Genomic DNA, 16,264 nt, shown 5'->3' on the forward strand with positions numbered 1-16,264 from the left:
CAGGGCTAGAGAGATGGCTCAGTGGTTGAAAGCACACACTACTCTTGCAGAGAACCTGACTTCAGTTCCCAGCATCCTTGTAGGACAGCTCACAACTACTGTAATCCAAGATCCAGGGGATCCAGTGGTGTCTTCGGTTTCCGTGAGCATCTGCACTCACACGCACACATCTACACATATCCACATAATTAACAAATTCTTTTATCCTAAAGATACATCTGTCCTCCTCTGCTACATCCAGTTAATGCAATGCTGGAATCAAACTCTGAGCTTCATGCATGCTAGGCAAGCATGCTACCTCTTGAGCCAGTGTGAGGTTAGCTGAATTCCTAGCTGCAGGGCCGGCTGCTGTAGAGACTGACTGTAAAATGTTGTGCCGTGTTCTTGCTTCTCCTCCTATCAGCTTACCCAATGTCTTCCAGGAAGTGCCTGGTGATAGCCCATGAAGCAACAAAAATGGCTGGAGAACCTGAAGGCCAAAACAAAAGGGAGGCACAGTATGATGTTTAATGTTGACAGTCAGCCTGATGGAATTTAGAATGACTGAACAGACAGGACTCTGGGTGTGTCTTCAGGGAACTATCTAGGTAAGGCTAATTGAGGCAGAAAGACCCACCCCAAATGTGGGCAGCACCGTTCCATGGACTGGGGACCCGGGCTGAATAAAAAGGAGAAAGTGAGCTGAGCGCCAGTGTTCATCTTTCTGCTTCCTACCTGTGGATGCCGTGTGAGCAGCTGCCTCAGGTTCCTGCTGCCCTGCCTGCGCGGCCATGACAGACTGTCCCCTCAAACTGTGAGACAAACAATCTCTTCTTAAGCTGCCTCTGTCCGGATATTTTCCCACAGCAGCAAGACAAGCAACTAATCCAGGTAGGGGAGAGAGAACTCAGGCACAGTGAGTGGGCATTTATCCTTATCCGGGTACCAGGTGGATGACAAGGTTTGGTTGCCATGGAAACCCTCTTTATCATCTTGCATCAGTGTGCAGCCACATGCTACTATCCTAAGTACTGCAGTGGGTTCTTATGGAACCTGAAAGCCACTTGGGGTTAGGATACTCCCAGGAGCCTGGGCCAGATTCCTGAGGGCTTCTGGGAAAGAAGGCACATGGATGCAGTTTGGTGAGGCCCTGGTTTGAAATGGGATAAACCCGGCAGAATGGGGAAGACAGAAAATCCAGCTGGTGGAAAAGCCATTGACTTTGTTAAAGTATTGACTCATAAACCTTGTCCATTGGGGCTGGGGAGATGGCTCAATGGGTGAGAATGTTTTCTGTGCAATCAGGAACACTTGAATCTGAATTCCCAGAAGCCACATAAAAAGCTGGCACCAGGGCCCCACAACATCAGGCCTGGCTATTTGCTTTGCTTTTTCTTTGAGACAATCTCATTTAGACCAGGCTGACCCAGAACTCGATATGTAACTGAAGATGACCTTGAACTCCTGATTTTCCTGCCTCTACTTCTTGAGAACTGGGATTACAGGTGTGTGCACTACCACGCTGGGTGCTGAAGCCCGAACCTAGGACTTTGTGCATGCTAGGCAGGCACTCTACGCTCTGACTGTTTTAAGAGATGAGGTTTCACTGTGCTGTCTAGTGGCCTCCAACGCCACCTCCTGCTGCAGCCTCACAAGGGGCTGAGGCCCCAGGAGTGCACCGCTGTGCCCAGCTTAGGAGTGCACCGCTGTGCCCAGCTTCTTAGGAGTACACCGCTGTGCCCAGCTTGCTTAGTTTTTCACTGTGGCTCATGCAGTGATTCTCACAGGTTTGCTGATCTACACAATGGATGGAGAGAGGTCAGGCACCCAGACTACTCTATTTTTAGATCTCTAGTAGGCAAATCTCTACCTCACTCTGCTCCCCCAAGCAGAAAAGGATGTTTTTCTGAATAAACTGAATGACCCTAGACAAAGGCCAAGAAATGGGGCTGCTGAAATGGCTTGTTGGGTAAGTTTGATCTAAGTTTGTTCCCTGGACTCAGGAACTGACTCCTGCAAACTTTCTCTCACCTCTACATGTGTACTGTAACATGTGTGTGTACATGAGCAACACACGCAAACACACACACACCTGTACATGCTAAACAAATAAATGCAACTTTTTAGTCCCCTGGGGGAATGGATAAGAATGGACTAAGTCATTCTTATCTATGAACAGAGAGCCAAGGTCACAGACATCAGATTACAGCAAAAGCTGGAAACAAAACAACCAGAGAAAAGGAATTGAGAGGAAACGGAGCAGAAGGAACCTGAACAAAAACAACCCCAGGGAGATCAGAGGGAGACAGGAAAGATAACATCTACAAGAGATACAGGATGCTGCCAATTGGGAGCATCCAGAGGACAAGAAAGAGGGCAGAGAAACAAATCTACAGTTTCCAAGATAAACATTCAGTAGAAAAGTTGGAAGATAAAGGCAAGAAATGCCTGAAGCAGAAGAAGCCAACAGAACCGCAGGAGGCAGAGCAGGAACTTAGAATAAGGGAGGCTGTACCTGTGACTACAGAGCTTCCGCAGAGAGTGAAGCAGGGGCAGACGGGAAGGTCTAAGAGGTAACGCAGGTCCAAGGATGTGGTCTGTCAGATGGCTCAGAGTTGCACCCTCTGAGGGAATCAACTCCTGCTAGATCTGTCTCTCCATACACGTCACAACACACACACTCATGCACACATACACATTAAATACATTATTAACAGTAAATGAAAAAAAGAGAGGAAGAGAGGGAGGGAGGGAGGGAGGGAGGGAGGGAGGGAGGGAGGGAGGGAGGGAGGGAGGGAGGGAGGGAGGGAGGGAGGGAGGGAAAGAAGGATGACTGTCCTATAACTGTAGCCCCAAGGAGACTGAGGCAGGACGGTTGTATGTTCAAGGTCAACTTGAGTTAGATAGTGAGTTCCTATCTCAAAACAAAACTTCAAGAAAAAGAAATGGAGACCTGCATCTGTAGAAGACAGGGTAATAGAATAGGGCAGGGGAGGGCAGGGGAGGGCAGGGAAGGGCAGGAGAGGTCAAGGGAGGGCAGGGGAAAGGAAGGAAGGGGAGGGGAGGAGAGGGGAGGGGAGGGGAGGGGAGGGAAGCTGTATCATAGTACATTCTTGTAACAGTTGAAAACACAAAAACATCTCTCATTTTTATTTAATGTTTTTGTGGTGTGGGGCCCAAGCTCAGGGCTTCCAGCATGCTAGGCAGGACCATACCATTGAGATACATCTCTAACCCTGGCATTTTTGAAACCAGTCTTTAGACAACATCCTTCTCTAATTGCTTTTCGAAAAATCTTAGGTATACATGGCTGGAGAGATGAGCTCCGTCAGTAAAAGTACTCCTGTACAAGCAGGCGAACCTGAGTTCATACCCCAGCACCACAGGGAGCTGGAGAGGTGTCTCAGCGGTTCAGAGCATTTGCTGCTCTTGCAGAGGACCTGAGTTCAGTTCCCAGGACACACACATAGTGACTCACAACTGTTTGTAACTCCAGTTCAAGGGGACCTGATGCCCAGTCTGATCTCTGTGGACACCAGGTATGCATATGGTTCACACACACACACACACACAAAAGCAAACACTCATAACATACAATAGCAAATATATCTTTAAAAGAACTGGACATGGTACTAGGTGTCTTAGCATGGGAGAGAAAGGAAGCAGATACGGGGGCATCCCTGGACTTCACGGTCCCTCTTGTTTAGTCAGTCTGCTCTGGTTCAGGGAGAGATCTACTCAACAGATGAGCTGGAGAGTGACAGTGGAAGACACTTGACATAAACCTTTGACTTCTACATACATGTGCGCGCGCACACCACACACACCAGACATACACACACACCAGAATACACACACCAGACATACACACACACCAGACATACACACACCAGACATACACACACACCAGACATACACACACACCAGACATACACACACCAGACATACACACACACCAGAATACACACACCAGACATACACACACACCAGACATACACACACACCAGACATACACACACACCAGAATACACACACCAGACATACACACACACCAGACATACACACACACCAGACATACACACACACCAGACATACACACACCAGACATACACACACCAGACATACACACACACCAGACATACACACACCAGACATACACACACACCAGACATACACACACCAGACATACACACACACCAGAATACACACACCAGACATACACACACACCAGACATACACACAAGTAGACACACCCTGCACATACCAGACATACACACACACCAGACATACACACACACCAGACATACACACACCAGACATACACACACACCAGACATACACACACCAGACATACACACACACCAGACATACACACACCAGACATACACACACACCAGAATACACACACCAGACATACACACACACCAGACATACACACACACCAGACATACACACACACCAGACATACACACAAGTAGACACACCCTGCACATACCAGACATACACACACACACTACACACACAAGACATATACATGCTCAGACGCACACACTACACACAAATAAACACAAAATTCAGGTTGACAAAGCATGTAAGAGCTTAGAGATTTCCTTTGTATTTAATGATTTGGAAAATAATACTGCAAGCTTTTTCAGTGAATTTGGAAGAATTAGTAAAAACAATCTAATCAGCTGCCTCCCTGCTGGTCTAATAGAGAGCCAAGACCCCAGCATATGGAGATTTAGACAAGCAGAAGAGTCAGATGAGGGAGAGACACTTATTAAGTACACGAAGGAGGAAGAGGAGCTGGAGAGAGACTTAGTGGTTAAGATTACTCACTGCTTTTTCAGAGAGTCCAGCTCCCAGCACCCAGTTGGTTGGCTCACAACTGCCTGGATGCCCCCTCCATGGGATCTGAAGCCCTCTTCTGGCCTCCATAGATACTATACTCAGACACACACACAGGTACATACATATAATTATAAAAGAAAATATTTAAAGGCACCAGGGGAAGCCAAATGCAGCTAGTGGTTGGGGAAGATGATTCCCTCTGTAAACTCTAAGTCACTCACAGGACCCTGACTCTGCCTAAGCCCAAAGGGTAAATCACATCTGTATCAAACAATGATAATGTACAGATAAAATATGACTTTAGGAAAAAGTTAAATAAATAGAAAACAAAATAATTGCATGCCACTGGCTCAGCAGTAAGCAGTATTTTCACAGTTCTGATAATGTACACACTGAATATGCAAATGAATATGTGGGCTTGAGTCACAGCTGTGAAAACTAGGAATATAGGTGTGGATGAGGAGTTTTGTAGCTTTTCCATCAGAAGGCAAAAATAATATCTCAGTTGGACAGATCAAGAAAGAGTGGTATGTTGTTTAGAAATGTGAGAATGGGGGTTGGGAAGATAGTTCAGTTGATAAGATGCTTGCCTTGCAGGCACAGGGGCCTGAGTTCAACTCCCAGAACTTGAAAAACAGCTGTGTGAGGTGAAATGTGCTTGTGATCCCAGCACTGAGGAGGTGGAGGGGAGGTGAAGCACACTTGTGATCCCAGCACTGGGGAGGAGGGGACAAGCAGAGTCCTGGAGCCTGAGCACCCGTTCACCTAGCACTTGGAAAGTTCAGCACCCATCTTCCTGGTGGATGGATTCCAAGACATGATGCCTGGGTTGTCCTCTGGGATGCACACGCATACCCCTCTCAAGAGCACCTCCTCCCACGAAGGGAGAAACATGAGGATAAACATTAGGAGAAGGAGCTGGAGAGATGGCTCAGAGGGGGCTGGAGAGATGGCTCAGAGGTTAAGAGCATTGTCTGCTCTTCCAAAGGTCCTGAGTTCAATTCCCAGCAACCACATGGTGGCTCACAACCATCTGTAATGAGATCTGGTGCCCTCTTCTGGCCTGCAGGCATACACACAGACAGAATATTGTATACATAATAAATAAACAAACAAACAAATAAATAAATAAATAAATAAAACCGTTAGAAGGAACCATCAGCAGAACTGAAGAGTGGGGCTGGGGAGCGTGCCCCAGTGGTAGAGCATCTGTGTAGTATGCAGGAGACCCTGGCCCAGTCCCGAACACTGTTCCATCTCTTACTTGACTGAAGTCCTGGGGGTAATGGGGTTGGCAATGTGGTATCAGGAACCTTTATGTTGATTTAGTAAATATACACAGAGACAGCATCTCCTGTAGCTCAGACTGTCCTTGAACTCACCGTGTAGCTAAGAGAGTGGCCTCATATTTGCGATCCTGGGATTACAGGTGTACACCACCAACCAGGCTGATTCATGAACAGAAGGCATGTGCTCTACCAACTGACCACACCCCCAGCCTTAATCCCTGTATTTTTGTGAGTTTTGAGCACAAAGAACGGCTTAATGTTGAATCAATCATGGTCCTGATCTTACAGATTTCTCAAAGCCTGACAGATTAGAGCTATGGAGCTCGGTGAGCTGCCTTCCAAATCAGGGGCAGTCAAGGCAAGTCCCTGGTCCCCGTGGGATTACCCGCCTGTGCAGACACCTGCATGGTTCTGCAAGCCTCTGATGGTCAAGGGTCATGTGCTAAACAGGCCGAAGTTCTGGAGCAGGAGGGCACAGTGTGTTTTGCCAGCCTTCCTGCTGGTCTGATGGAGAGAAGAGACTCTAGCCTGTAGACATTTAGACAAGCAGAAACAGCAGAAGAAAGCTTCCCCTGCAGGGACACTTCATAGGTAAAGGCGCCAGGCAGAAACCAAATGAAACTGGGAACCACTCCCAGGAACCTTATTCAACTTAGAACCTTATTGTGTGATAAATCAATATAATGAATGGGTAGATAGGTAGGTGGGTGGACGGACAGATGGATGGTTAGATGGATGTATGGAGAGGTGTGTGGATGTGTGAATGACTATGTGGAGAGGTGTATGTGTGTAGTATGGATGGGTGGGTATATACTGTTTTCATAAGTAGGTAGCTGGATGGATAGACAGATGGATATTGGCGCATAGTGACTGAGTGGGTGGGTGGGTGGATGTTTGTTACTGTCGGGTAACCCTGAATCTACCCTTGTCTAGAGTGTGAGTTGAGCCCATGCATCCCATCTCTGAGCTTAAGTCTCTGAGTGACTTCTGGAGGTTTGTGAACTGATTTAGTGACCAGTGCAAAGCAGGAAGCCACCACCTGGAATAAGTGTTCAAGAAATGGGAAAGGAGGAAAATATGCAGTGGGGCCTTTGCACAACTGGCTCGCTGCCATGTTCTCTTTCTTAGAAATTAAATCCTTAACGTCCTTCGGAAACCAGGTGGTTTGAGAGGCTTATGGCCATGGTGCACTCAGTTCTCTCAGAGCCCTGTGGTCATCTCAGTCACATGGGTGAGAGTCATGTGACTCAACCAGAATGAACTGCAGAGCAGTTCAGAGAAGGGTGGGACAACTGTGTGTGTGTGTGTGTGTGTGTGTGTGTGTGTGTGTGCTCTCAGAGGTCCCTTGTCTTTGTGTTATGGGAGCCTGTTAGTGAGGAGCAGGCATCCCACAAAGCTCCTGGTGATAACATGCAAAACAGTGTGAATAAAGCCACTGTTACAAATGGCTGTGAAAAGCAGAAGGAAAAATATTTAACGCCTGTATACAGCTTTGTGTGAAGTTGATGATTTATGTACTCATCAGTTATGTGAGCCGGCCTGTTCCCTTTCTACTGAAGTCTGTCTGAGCCATGTCTCCTGAACTCAAACATAAAGAGGACACAAGAATCTGTGGAAGATGAGACCAGTGCTGGGCGGAATAAAATTGGAAAAAGCTCAGGATGCTCAGCATTCAGTTGGAGCTAAATTACACCTCTTATTTCACATTTGAAAGGCAAAAACCAAAACAAACAACAAAACCCGAGGTCAGAGGGTTAACTATCCAGCAATTTGTCAAAGATTACACCAGTTAGTTCAATGTGGGTCTGGGACCAGACACTAAATCCCTGGTTTCTTTCTGCGCATACTCTACAGGTTGAATGGATGGGTGAACAGATGGAGGAGAGGATACATGAGTTGGTGGTTGGGTAGATAGGGGGATGAATGGATGAGCAGGTAGGGGGTGCATGGATGGATGGATGGGTGGATGGATGGATGAGTCTGTGGATGGTGGGTGGGTGTGTGAATGGGTGGATAGATACATGACTGGATAGGTGGGTGTGGATGTGTGGGTAGATAGATGGTGGATGGTTTGGTGAACAGATTGATGGGTAGATGGATGAAGCTGCAATTAGAAACCAAGTCCTCCTGGCTCTCAATTTAGCATCCTTTCCTGCAAACCACACACGCACAGTACCATGGACAGACATACCCCATCCGAGGAGCACAAAGGCCTGCAGGCACTTCCTCTCAGAGAAGAAGGAGATGGCGAGGAGCGTGTGAAGGTAGAGGCCTTCCACCAGCAGCCATGCATAGTTGGCCATGATGCAGTACTGGAAGAAGATCATGACCAGCTTACAACCCACCTGGAAGAGATAGGCGCATGAGCCGGGGCTGGGTGGCTGAGCCTCTCCTGGGTAACTACTCCCAGAGAAACCAGCACCGCCTGGTAGGAGGCAGGTCTAGAGTGAAACTCAAGGGGTACAACTGTCTCCACAGGGCTCTGGAGATGCTCAGTGGGTGAAGGGTTTGCTTCACAGGCATGAGGACCTGAGTTTGATTCCCAGAACCCACATTTTTAAAAGGCAGATAGCACAAGCTTGAAATCCCAGCCCTAGGGAGGTGGAGACAGGCAGATCCTGGGGCTCACTGGCCAGCCAACCTAACAGACTTGGGGAGCTCTGGGCTGGTAACGGACCTGGTCTCAAAGAATAAAAGAAGCAGAGGCTAAGGAAGGCTATCTGAGTTTGACCTCGTATCTCTGCATGTATGTACACACTCATGCATAAGCATGTGCACACACAGGAATGAACACACTCAAGGGTTCTCCTGAAGCTTTCCTTGGTCAGAAGACCAGGCCCACAGTGTTCTCTAGAGACTGCAAGCCCCCAGGTCCAGTGAGGTTGACCTAGGATCTGCCAGAAATCAGGAAGTAGATTCCAATTGTGAACTGGCCCTGAGCCTTGAATTCCTTCGGAGAAAACCACCCAGTACTGACCAACACCTTCATTTTCCAAGGAGAACATTGTCGCCTAGGGAGAGAGTGGGGTGCTAAGTCAAAATTAACAAAACTGCTTTTCCTCTTCTGAGTGTGTGTGTTTGCACGTGTGTGTGCACGTGTACTTTCTGGGAGATAAATAAAAAAGCAAAATCTCTCAAAATGAAAATAAACTGTTTAATCTGCAGCCTTCTTCCTTGCCCAGAATATGGATGTGAAATTTGGAGGTGCAGCACCCATATTGCGACCCTGAGGTGAAAGCCTGAGGTTGAAGGCCCACATCCGGGCAGGACAGACAGAGGGCAAGACTGGGTCACTAGGAGTCTTCATCAGTGAGCTGCTTATGATGAGCGGTCAGGGATGCCAGGGGACACGCAGAGTGAGTGCAGTGGCTTAAGCGACATCTAGACAGTGGGAGGAAGAAAATCACTTAGGGAAATGATGTTTTTCTAGAAGCCTGGGTGTGCAGATGTTCAGGCATGAATGCACTTTCCCCCTCCAATAACCAGGCAGCTTGCTCCAGACTTTGCCATTTCGGGAGTTGGCAGGAGTCCAGGGAAGTCTGACCGCAGTTCTAGTTCCCAGGGTGGCTGGTCCACTCCTGAGCACTGGGAATTAACAGAGGCCTCCACCAATTCCCCACACACATGACTGACATCATGTCTCCATGGCTGTGGAACCCTATTGAACCTTCCGGAACCTCCTGGAACCTCCATGTCCTGCCAAACACCATTTTCTTCCTGGGGCATCTGTGTAATCTTAATGGATGCTTGCAGGGAGGACGATAAGCTACAGGGTTTGATCTTCTCCAAGGTCAGTCTAGGACACTTAGGCACATTACCCTACGGGCATCACAGTAGGTGACGTCATCCGAGGGGAAGAGTACCGCATCCTTGATGAAGTTGGACAGGGCTCTCAGGATGAAGGACACGAACAGGTGCATGTGGATGTAGTTGCGGGTGCAGTGCAGCCTCCTGTCAGAGAGAATGTGGGGCTGCAAGACCATGGAGAGGGGCTGGTGTTCTGAGGGGTCCACCTGCCCTGCTCCTCCCCTGGCATGAGGAAACCAAAGCCCCGCCACAGTCCTCAGGTCCTAGCTCTCTGTTAACAGAACCTTCATGAGGGCATAGGTCTCTAGGTGCCCGGTGCACCCTGTACTGTACTGAAGTCACAAAGGAAAAGATAGCCAAGCATAGTGGTGCATGCCTGTAAACCTAGCACTTTGGCAGTGGAAGCAGATGGATCATCTCAAGTTCTAGGCTAGTAGGGACTACGTGGTGAGACCATGACTCAAAATAGACTAGAACGGAGCAGAACAGATAACACGATCACGAGTTTTGTAACAGCAACCTGTCTTCAGCCCTGACCAACCACTGCCACCAGTTCCTGGGTTTTCTTCTGTGCTCTAGGGGCTGGAGGTTTCTTGCTGGTCCTCCCCGCCGTCATCTCATTTTGAGATAGGATCTCATGCACCTTGGTCTGGCTTCCGCTTGCCTATGTAGTCAAGGAGGACTATGACTTTCTGATCCTCCCACCTCCAGCTGGGGTGGCCACAGGGATGTGTTACCATGGCCAGTTGATGCAGAGCAGAGCATTGAATCTAGGGCCTTGCGCTTGCTAGGCAGGCCCTCTACCAACTGAACCACACCCTCGACCCTCAAGGAAGCTTAAATAGGAAGTGTCCAACCTTTCAGCTTCTCTGGACTGCACTGAACAAAGAATTGTCTTGGTGTGCACATTAAATCCAGGGCTCCAACTGCAGCCTTCTGGATTGGAGGACTTACACATGTTTACATACATTCATTTTGCATGACGTTGTATCAGCACATTGTCATCTACAAATTCGCTGCTTTTTTGAGTTGTAAAAAATCCATTTTAAGTTTCTGATTTTGTGTTGAGTCACATTTATAGCTATCCTGAGCTTCACAAGATGGTCAGGCAGCCCACCAAGACCTCCCTCTTTCCATCCCGAGTAGTTAGGAAGACTTGAGGGCTGAGGGACTCACCGGAAAGAGCACAGGATGCTGAGGGCGACCAGGAGCATGGCCAAGGAGGAGCTGTAGCCTACAGTGTACATGACCTTGAGTTTCAGCAGGTACGCATGCTGCAGAGAGAGGCACAGGTCAGCCCTACCTGCCCATCCAGCCGTAGCCAGCCCTTCTGTGTCCCAGGGTACAAGCTTGAGGCAGCATTGGTCCTGACAATCTTGACTGCTATTCTGATGCCTGTTGGTGGTTTCTTTACCAGCACTATGAATGCAAGACTTTACTGGATTACTTCCAGAGACAAGCTCCTCACTGCTTTTGGAGGAAGGCATTTGGCATACAATAATGCAAAATACTGGAATTTTGTTTGTTTGTTTTTTGAGACAGGGTTTCTCTGTGTAGCTTTGGTGCCTGTCCTGGAACTAGCTCTTGTAGACCAGGCTGGCCTCAAACTCACAGAGATCCACCTGCCTCTGCCTCCCAAGTGCTGGGATTAAAGGCGTGCCTGGCAGAATTTTTTTTTTTTTTTGAGAAAGGGTTTCATGTATCTCAGGCTAGCCTCAAACTTTCTATGAGGCCATGGATGACCTTGAACTCTGGCTCCTCCTGCCTCCACTTCCAAAGTGTTTGGATCACAGGTGGTGTGTGCCGCCATGCCTGGTTTGTATGGTGCTGGGAACCAAACACAAAGCTCTATGCACACAAGGCAAGCATTCTTTTAACTTTACTATGCCTCCAGCTCTTGTTTTATTCTGAAAAAGGGTCTCTCATATTCCAGGCTGGCCCTGAACACAGTATAACTGAAGATGACCTTGAACTCCCGATCCTTCTGCCTATACCTTCTAAGTGCACTCGTTGAAGGTGTGTGATATCAGTCCCCACCCGAATCTTGTTTTGTTATTGTTATTGTTTTCAAAGGCAAGGTTTCTCTGTGTATTCCTGGCTGTCCTTGTCCTCAGACAAGGCTGGCCTCTAACTCAGAGATTCCCCCTCTGCCTCCTAGTGCTGGGATTAAAGGTGTGCACCACCAAACCTAGCTCCAAATCCTTTTAAGTAGCCCTGAAGGTAGCTAGCTATTGTGGTCCACCTATTAGTCCTTCCTTCCTTCCTTCCTTCCTTCCTTCCTTCCTTCCTTCCTTCCTTCCTTCCTTCCTTCCTTCCTTTCTAGAACCAGCTAAAATCAGTTAGTCTTCTAGATGAAGGTGTTGTCTGTAGGAAAGTTGTAATTGTATGCAATGCCTTGCCATTTTCAAATAAAGCTCCTCTTCCCACCATCCCTCTGCAGCCTGCTCTGCATCCCTTGCCTATTTCTCACCTCTCTCCACACCCGTCACCATTTCATTCACTTCATTCATTAAAACGGCCAAGTTTGTTGGTGCTCGGTGTCTTAAATGAGACACCCAGGGGCTGGAGCAGTGACTCAACACTCAAGAGAGCTTGCTTCTCTTTAGAAGGCCCAAGTTTGGTTCCTGTATCTCCATCAAGCAGCTCACGACCACCTGTAAGTAATTCCAGTTCCTGGAGAACAGACACACTCTTTTGACCTCCAAGGGTGCCTACACATATGCACATATATGTACAATACACATAAATAAAAATAAAATATCTCTAAATGACAAAAAGAAGCACTTTACTATACAGCACTACAAGGAAGAAGCAGAGGAGCGTTGCCTCGACCTATGGCCTACACTACCAGTGGTGTGACATTTACTCAGTCACCGCCTCCTCACACTGATGCAAAAGTATTGCAGTAGAAAGAAATACTGAACCAAAAAGAGGTAAGACCTGCATTTAGGCCCAGGTACAATAGTCCAGGTGGGTCAAAGAAATGGACATTAAAATAGTGGTAATATTAACAACCAAATTGAGAGTTTTTAAAATTAATAATACTCTACAAAGGTGAGGGTACAGTGGGAATGAAAACTGGTTCAATTTTCAAGAAAAGAATGTGGAGATACATACTGAGGGCCTTTGAGATGGGCGCTTCTATCTTGTGACAGGGTCTCTCTTGTGGCTACCAAGCTGGCTTCAGACTTGCTCTGTAGTTGATGGTGACCTTGAACTACTAGATTTCTTGACGCTGCCTCCCAAGTGGTGTGTGCCACCCTGCCAGGCTTTCACGGTGCCAGGGCTGGAAGCCAGGGCTTCCTGCACGCTAGACAAGCACTCTACCAAAGGAGCCCCTGACCAACTCTCCAGGAGTTAATCCTAAGAAACTGAGTCAGCCTTCCATAGTCACAGGTTCTGTGTCTACATATTCAATTAACCACAATTTTAAAATGTTGGCGAGCCGGGCGGTGGTGGCGCACGCCTTTAATCCCAGCACTCGGGAGGCAGAGGCAGGCGGATCTCTGTGAGTTCGAGACCAGCCTGGTCTACAAGAGCTAGTTCCAGGACAGGCTCCAAAACCACAGAGAAACCCTGTCTCGAAAAACAAAAAATAAATAAATAAATAAATAAATAAATAAATAAATAAATAAAATAAAATGTTGGGGAGCTGTTTCCGGGCCGGTGAGGTGGCTTAGTGGAAAAGGGTATTTGTCATCAAGGTTGACCCTCTGAATTCTACCCCTGGGACTCCCATGGTGGGAGGAGAGAACCAGGTTGTAAGTTGTCCCCTGACCTCCACACATGTGCCATGACACATGCTCCCAACATGGGATAAATAAGTGCAAAAATAAAAAACCAAGCTGTTTGTGTCCCAAACATGTGCAGACACTGGTCCTTGTTCTCATTCCCTAGAGACTCAATACCACTGTTCTAGAGCGCCCACGGTACGTTCCGCACTGAGTCCTCTAGAGGTGGCTTCGAGTACACGGAAGGGTGTGCATAGGTGCCATGTGGATATTATGCAATTTTATGTAAGAGATTTGAGTAGCTTCAGATTTGGGTATACACAGGTTTCCCAGAACCAGTGCCATGAGAACACTGAGGCACAAAAATCCTTTAAAAAAATTTGTTTATAAAGACATTTTTTTATTATTTTTATTTATTTATTTACTTATTTACTTACTTACTTATTTATTATGTATACAATATTCTGTCTGTGTGTATGTCTGCAGGCCAGAAGAGGACACCAGACCCCATTACAGATGGTTATGAGCCACCATGTGGTTGCTGGGAATTGAACTCAGGACCTTTGGAAGAGCAGGCAATGCTCTCTTAACCTCTGAGCCATCTCTCCAGCCCCCTTATAAAGATATTTTTAAGATTACATTCATTTTTTCTGTGTGAACATCATCAAGCCTGGATGAAGCCCTTTTCTCCATTGTGTTGTCCATAAAGTTCATTACAGAACGACTGTGATGGAAGCTTCCAGCGCCCAACAGTAGAATGTTGTATGCTATCTTAACCTACATGTCTTTTTGTTTGGTTTTTCGAGACAGGGTTTCCCTATAGTTTTGGAGTCTCTCCTGGAACTAGCTCTTGTAGAACAGGTTGGCCTCAAACTCACTGACATCCACCTGCCTCTGCCTCCCGAGTGCTGGGGTTAAAGGTGTGTGCCACCACCGCCTGGCTCACCTACGTATCTTTAATGTTCTTCCAGGGTTAAAGTGATGCTTTCAGTGAGATTTTAAAGAAGTCAGGGCCTGTTCTCGGTGCACACAAAAACGGGAGACAGACTTGGAGCACTGTGTGATTTCAGCTATATGGACAGAAGGGTTGAATTATGATAGGTGGAAATTTTCGTGATCAGTGTGATTGGGTAGCTGGGGCTGGAGCTCGGTTTACAGACTGCTTATGTAGTATGTGAGAAGCCCTGGCTTCCATCCCCCGCACTTCAGAAAGTGGGTTTGGGGGTGAACAAGCAGGTAGAGGTTGAGGGGTCAAAAGTTCAGGTTCTTCCTGGCCACACAGAGATTAAAGCTATGTTTGACTACATGAAATCCTGACGGAAAAGGAATAAAGCAAGCCACTGGAATTCTCTATCTGGGCAAAATATTTTTGTTTTTAAATTGAATACCACATTCTGGGGGTCTTGCCTGGGACCTGCACTTGTATATCCTGTGATTAGACCTCATAATCACTTTTTAAAAATCTATGGAGCTGTGTAACATAGTGAGTTTGAGGCTAGCCTATGGTACACAAAACCTTGTCTTGGGGGAAAAAGGTATCAGCCAATCTGTGGGGTTCAATTTCTTATCTTCATTAAAAACAGGCTTGCGGTGAGCTGGTAGGGTTGCTTGTCGAGGGAAGACACTTTTCAGACAGACGATGGTGCGAGTTCAGTGCTCAGTTCCACATAATGGAAGGAGAGAACAGATTGCAGCAGTGCCCACTGGTCTTCTGAGTCGGGGTACAGAAGCCAACCCCTCCCCCACAACACAAACAAAAAATGTGTTCAAAATTTCTTTTAAAAAATGGTAAGGAGATGCATCACGTGGTAAGGAGACGTGTCACGTGCCAGCAAGACCTTGGTCTCCTGGTTCTGAGCAGAGTTGTAAGTTCTTTTCGTCCTCTTCTGTGCTGGCATTTTCCACAGTCGATGAGTGCTGATTAGTAAGCGAATGAAAAGGGGAATTGCAGCTTTAAGGCACCAGATCTGCGCAGGGAGCCTTCCTGACTTAGTACAGCTAGGGCTTGGGATGGGAACGGCCCACATTCTGCAGCATCACACGGTACACAGGAGGGAAACAAGCCAAGCTTCCAAACCAAGAAGGCCAGCCCCTGAGCAAATGACTCAACTTCTCTGAGCTTCAGATTCCTCATCTTCAAAGCGGGAATCATATGTTCTCCCCTGCAGGCTTGTTGAGAACGGGAAGAAGGTACGAGATGGTCTGGGTTTACAATGCTTGGCATTCAGAAGCCCCTCGACATGTGGTTCTTCCCCCAGCGCCATCCACCCTTCAGCATGAGTCAGCAGGGTCAGATGGTAGGAACTCTGAGGTATGAGTTAGCCTCCAAAAATAAAAATGGGCTGATTTTCTCTTTCACTAATAGAATGCGCTGAACAGGTGGCCATGTCATTGGGAAGTCATGAGTGCGAGCGTGTTATTTTAGGAGGTACCTTAACGAATCTGGGTGCTTTGGGAAGACAGCGATCGGTTGCCTCGCCCAGAGTGCACGGGAAAAGCCAAGCATGTGGGGTGGTAGAGTGTTGACAGTTTAGGAGGAAAGTATCAGCATGATTGACAAGATAAAATGTAAGACTCCCTGCGTGAGCCCTAGTGCAGGAAGCTTGC

General features: G+C 47.4%; 1 protein-coding gene across 1 annotated transcript in view; it reads right to left on the minus strand.

The window, feature by feature from the left end:
• Positions 1–16,264, minus strand: part of Sctr (secretin receptor) — a 41,714-nt gene that overhangs the window by 9,382 nt on the left and 16,068 nt on the right. The window contains exons 6-9 of the mRNA XM_057769160.1: positions 11,103–11,200; positions 9,938–10,070; positions 8,311–8,464; positions 409–469 (exon numbers count right to left, since the gene is read on the minus strand). Of these exons, the coding sequence (XP_057625143.1) occupies positions 409–469; positions 8,311–8,464; positions 9,938–10,070; positions 11,103–11,200 (446 nt within the window). The remainder of the gene's footprint in view (positions 1–408; positions 470–8,310; positions 8,465–9,937; positions 10,071–11,102; positions 11,201–16,264) is intronic.

The sequence above is a fragment of the Chionomys nivalis genome, chromosome 5 (genome assembly GCF_950005125.1).
Source record: "Chionomys nivalis chromosome 5, mChiNiv1.1, whole genome shotgun sequence".
NCBI classification, from domain to species: domain Eukaryota; kingdom Metazoa; phylum Chordata; class Mammalia; order Rodentia; family Cricetidae; genus Chionomys; species Chionomys nivalis.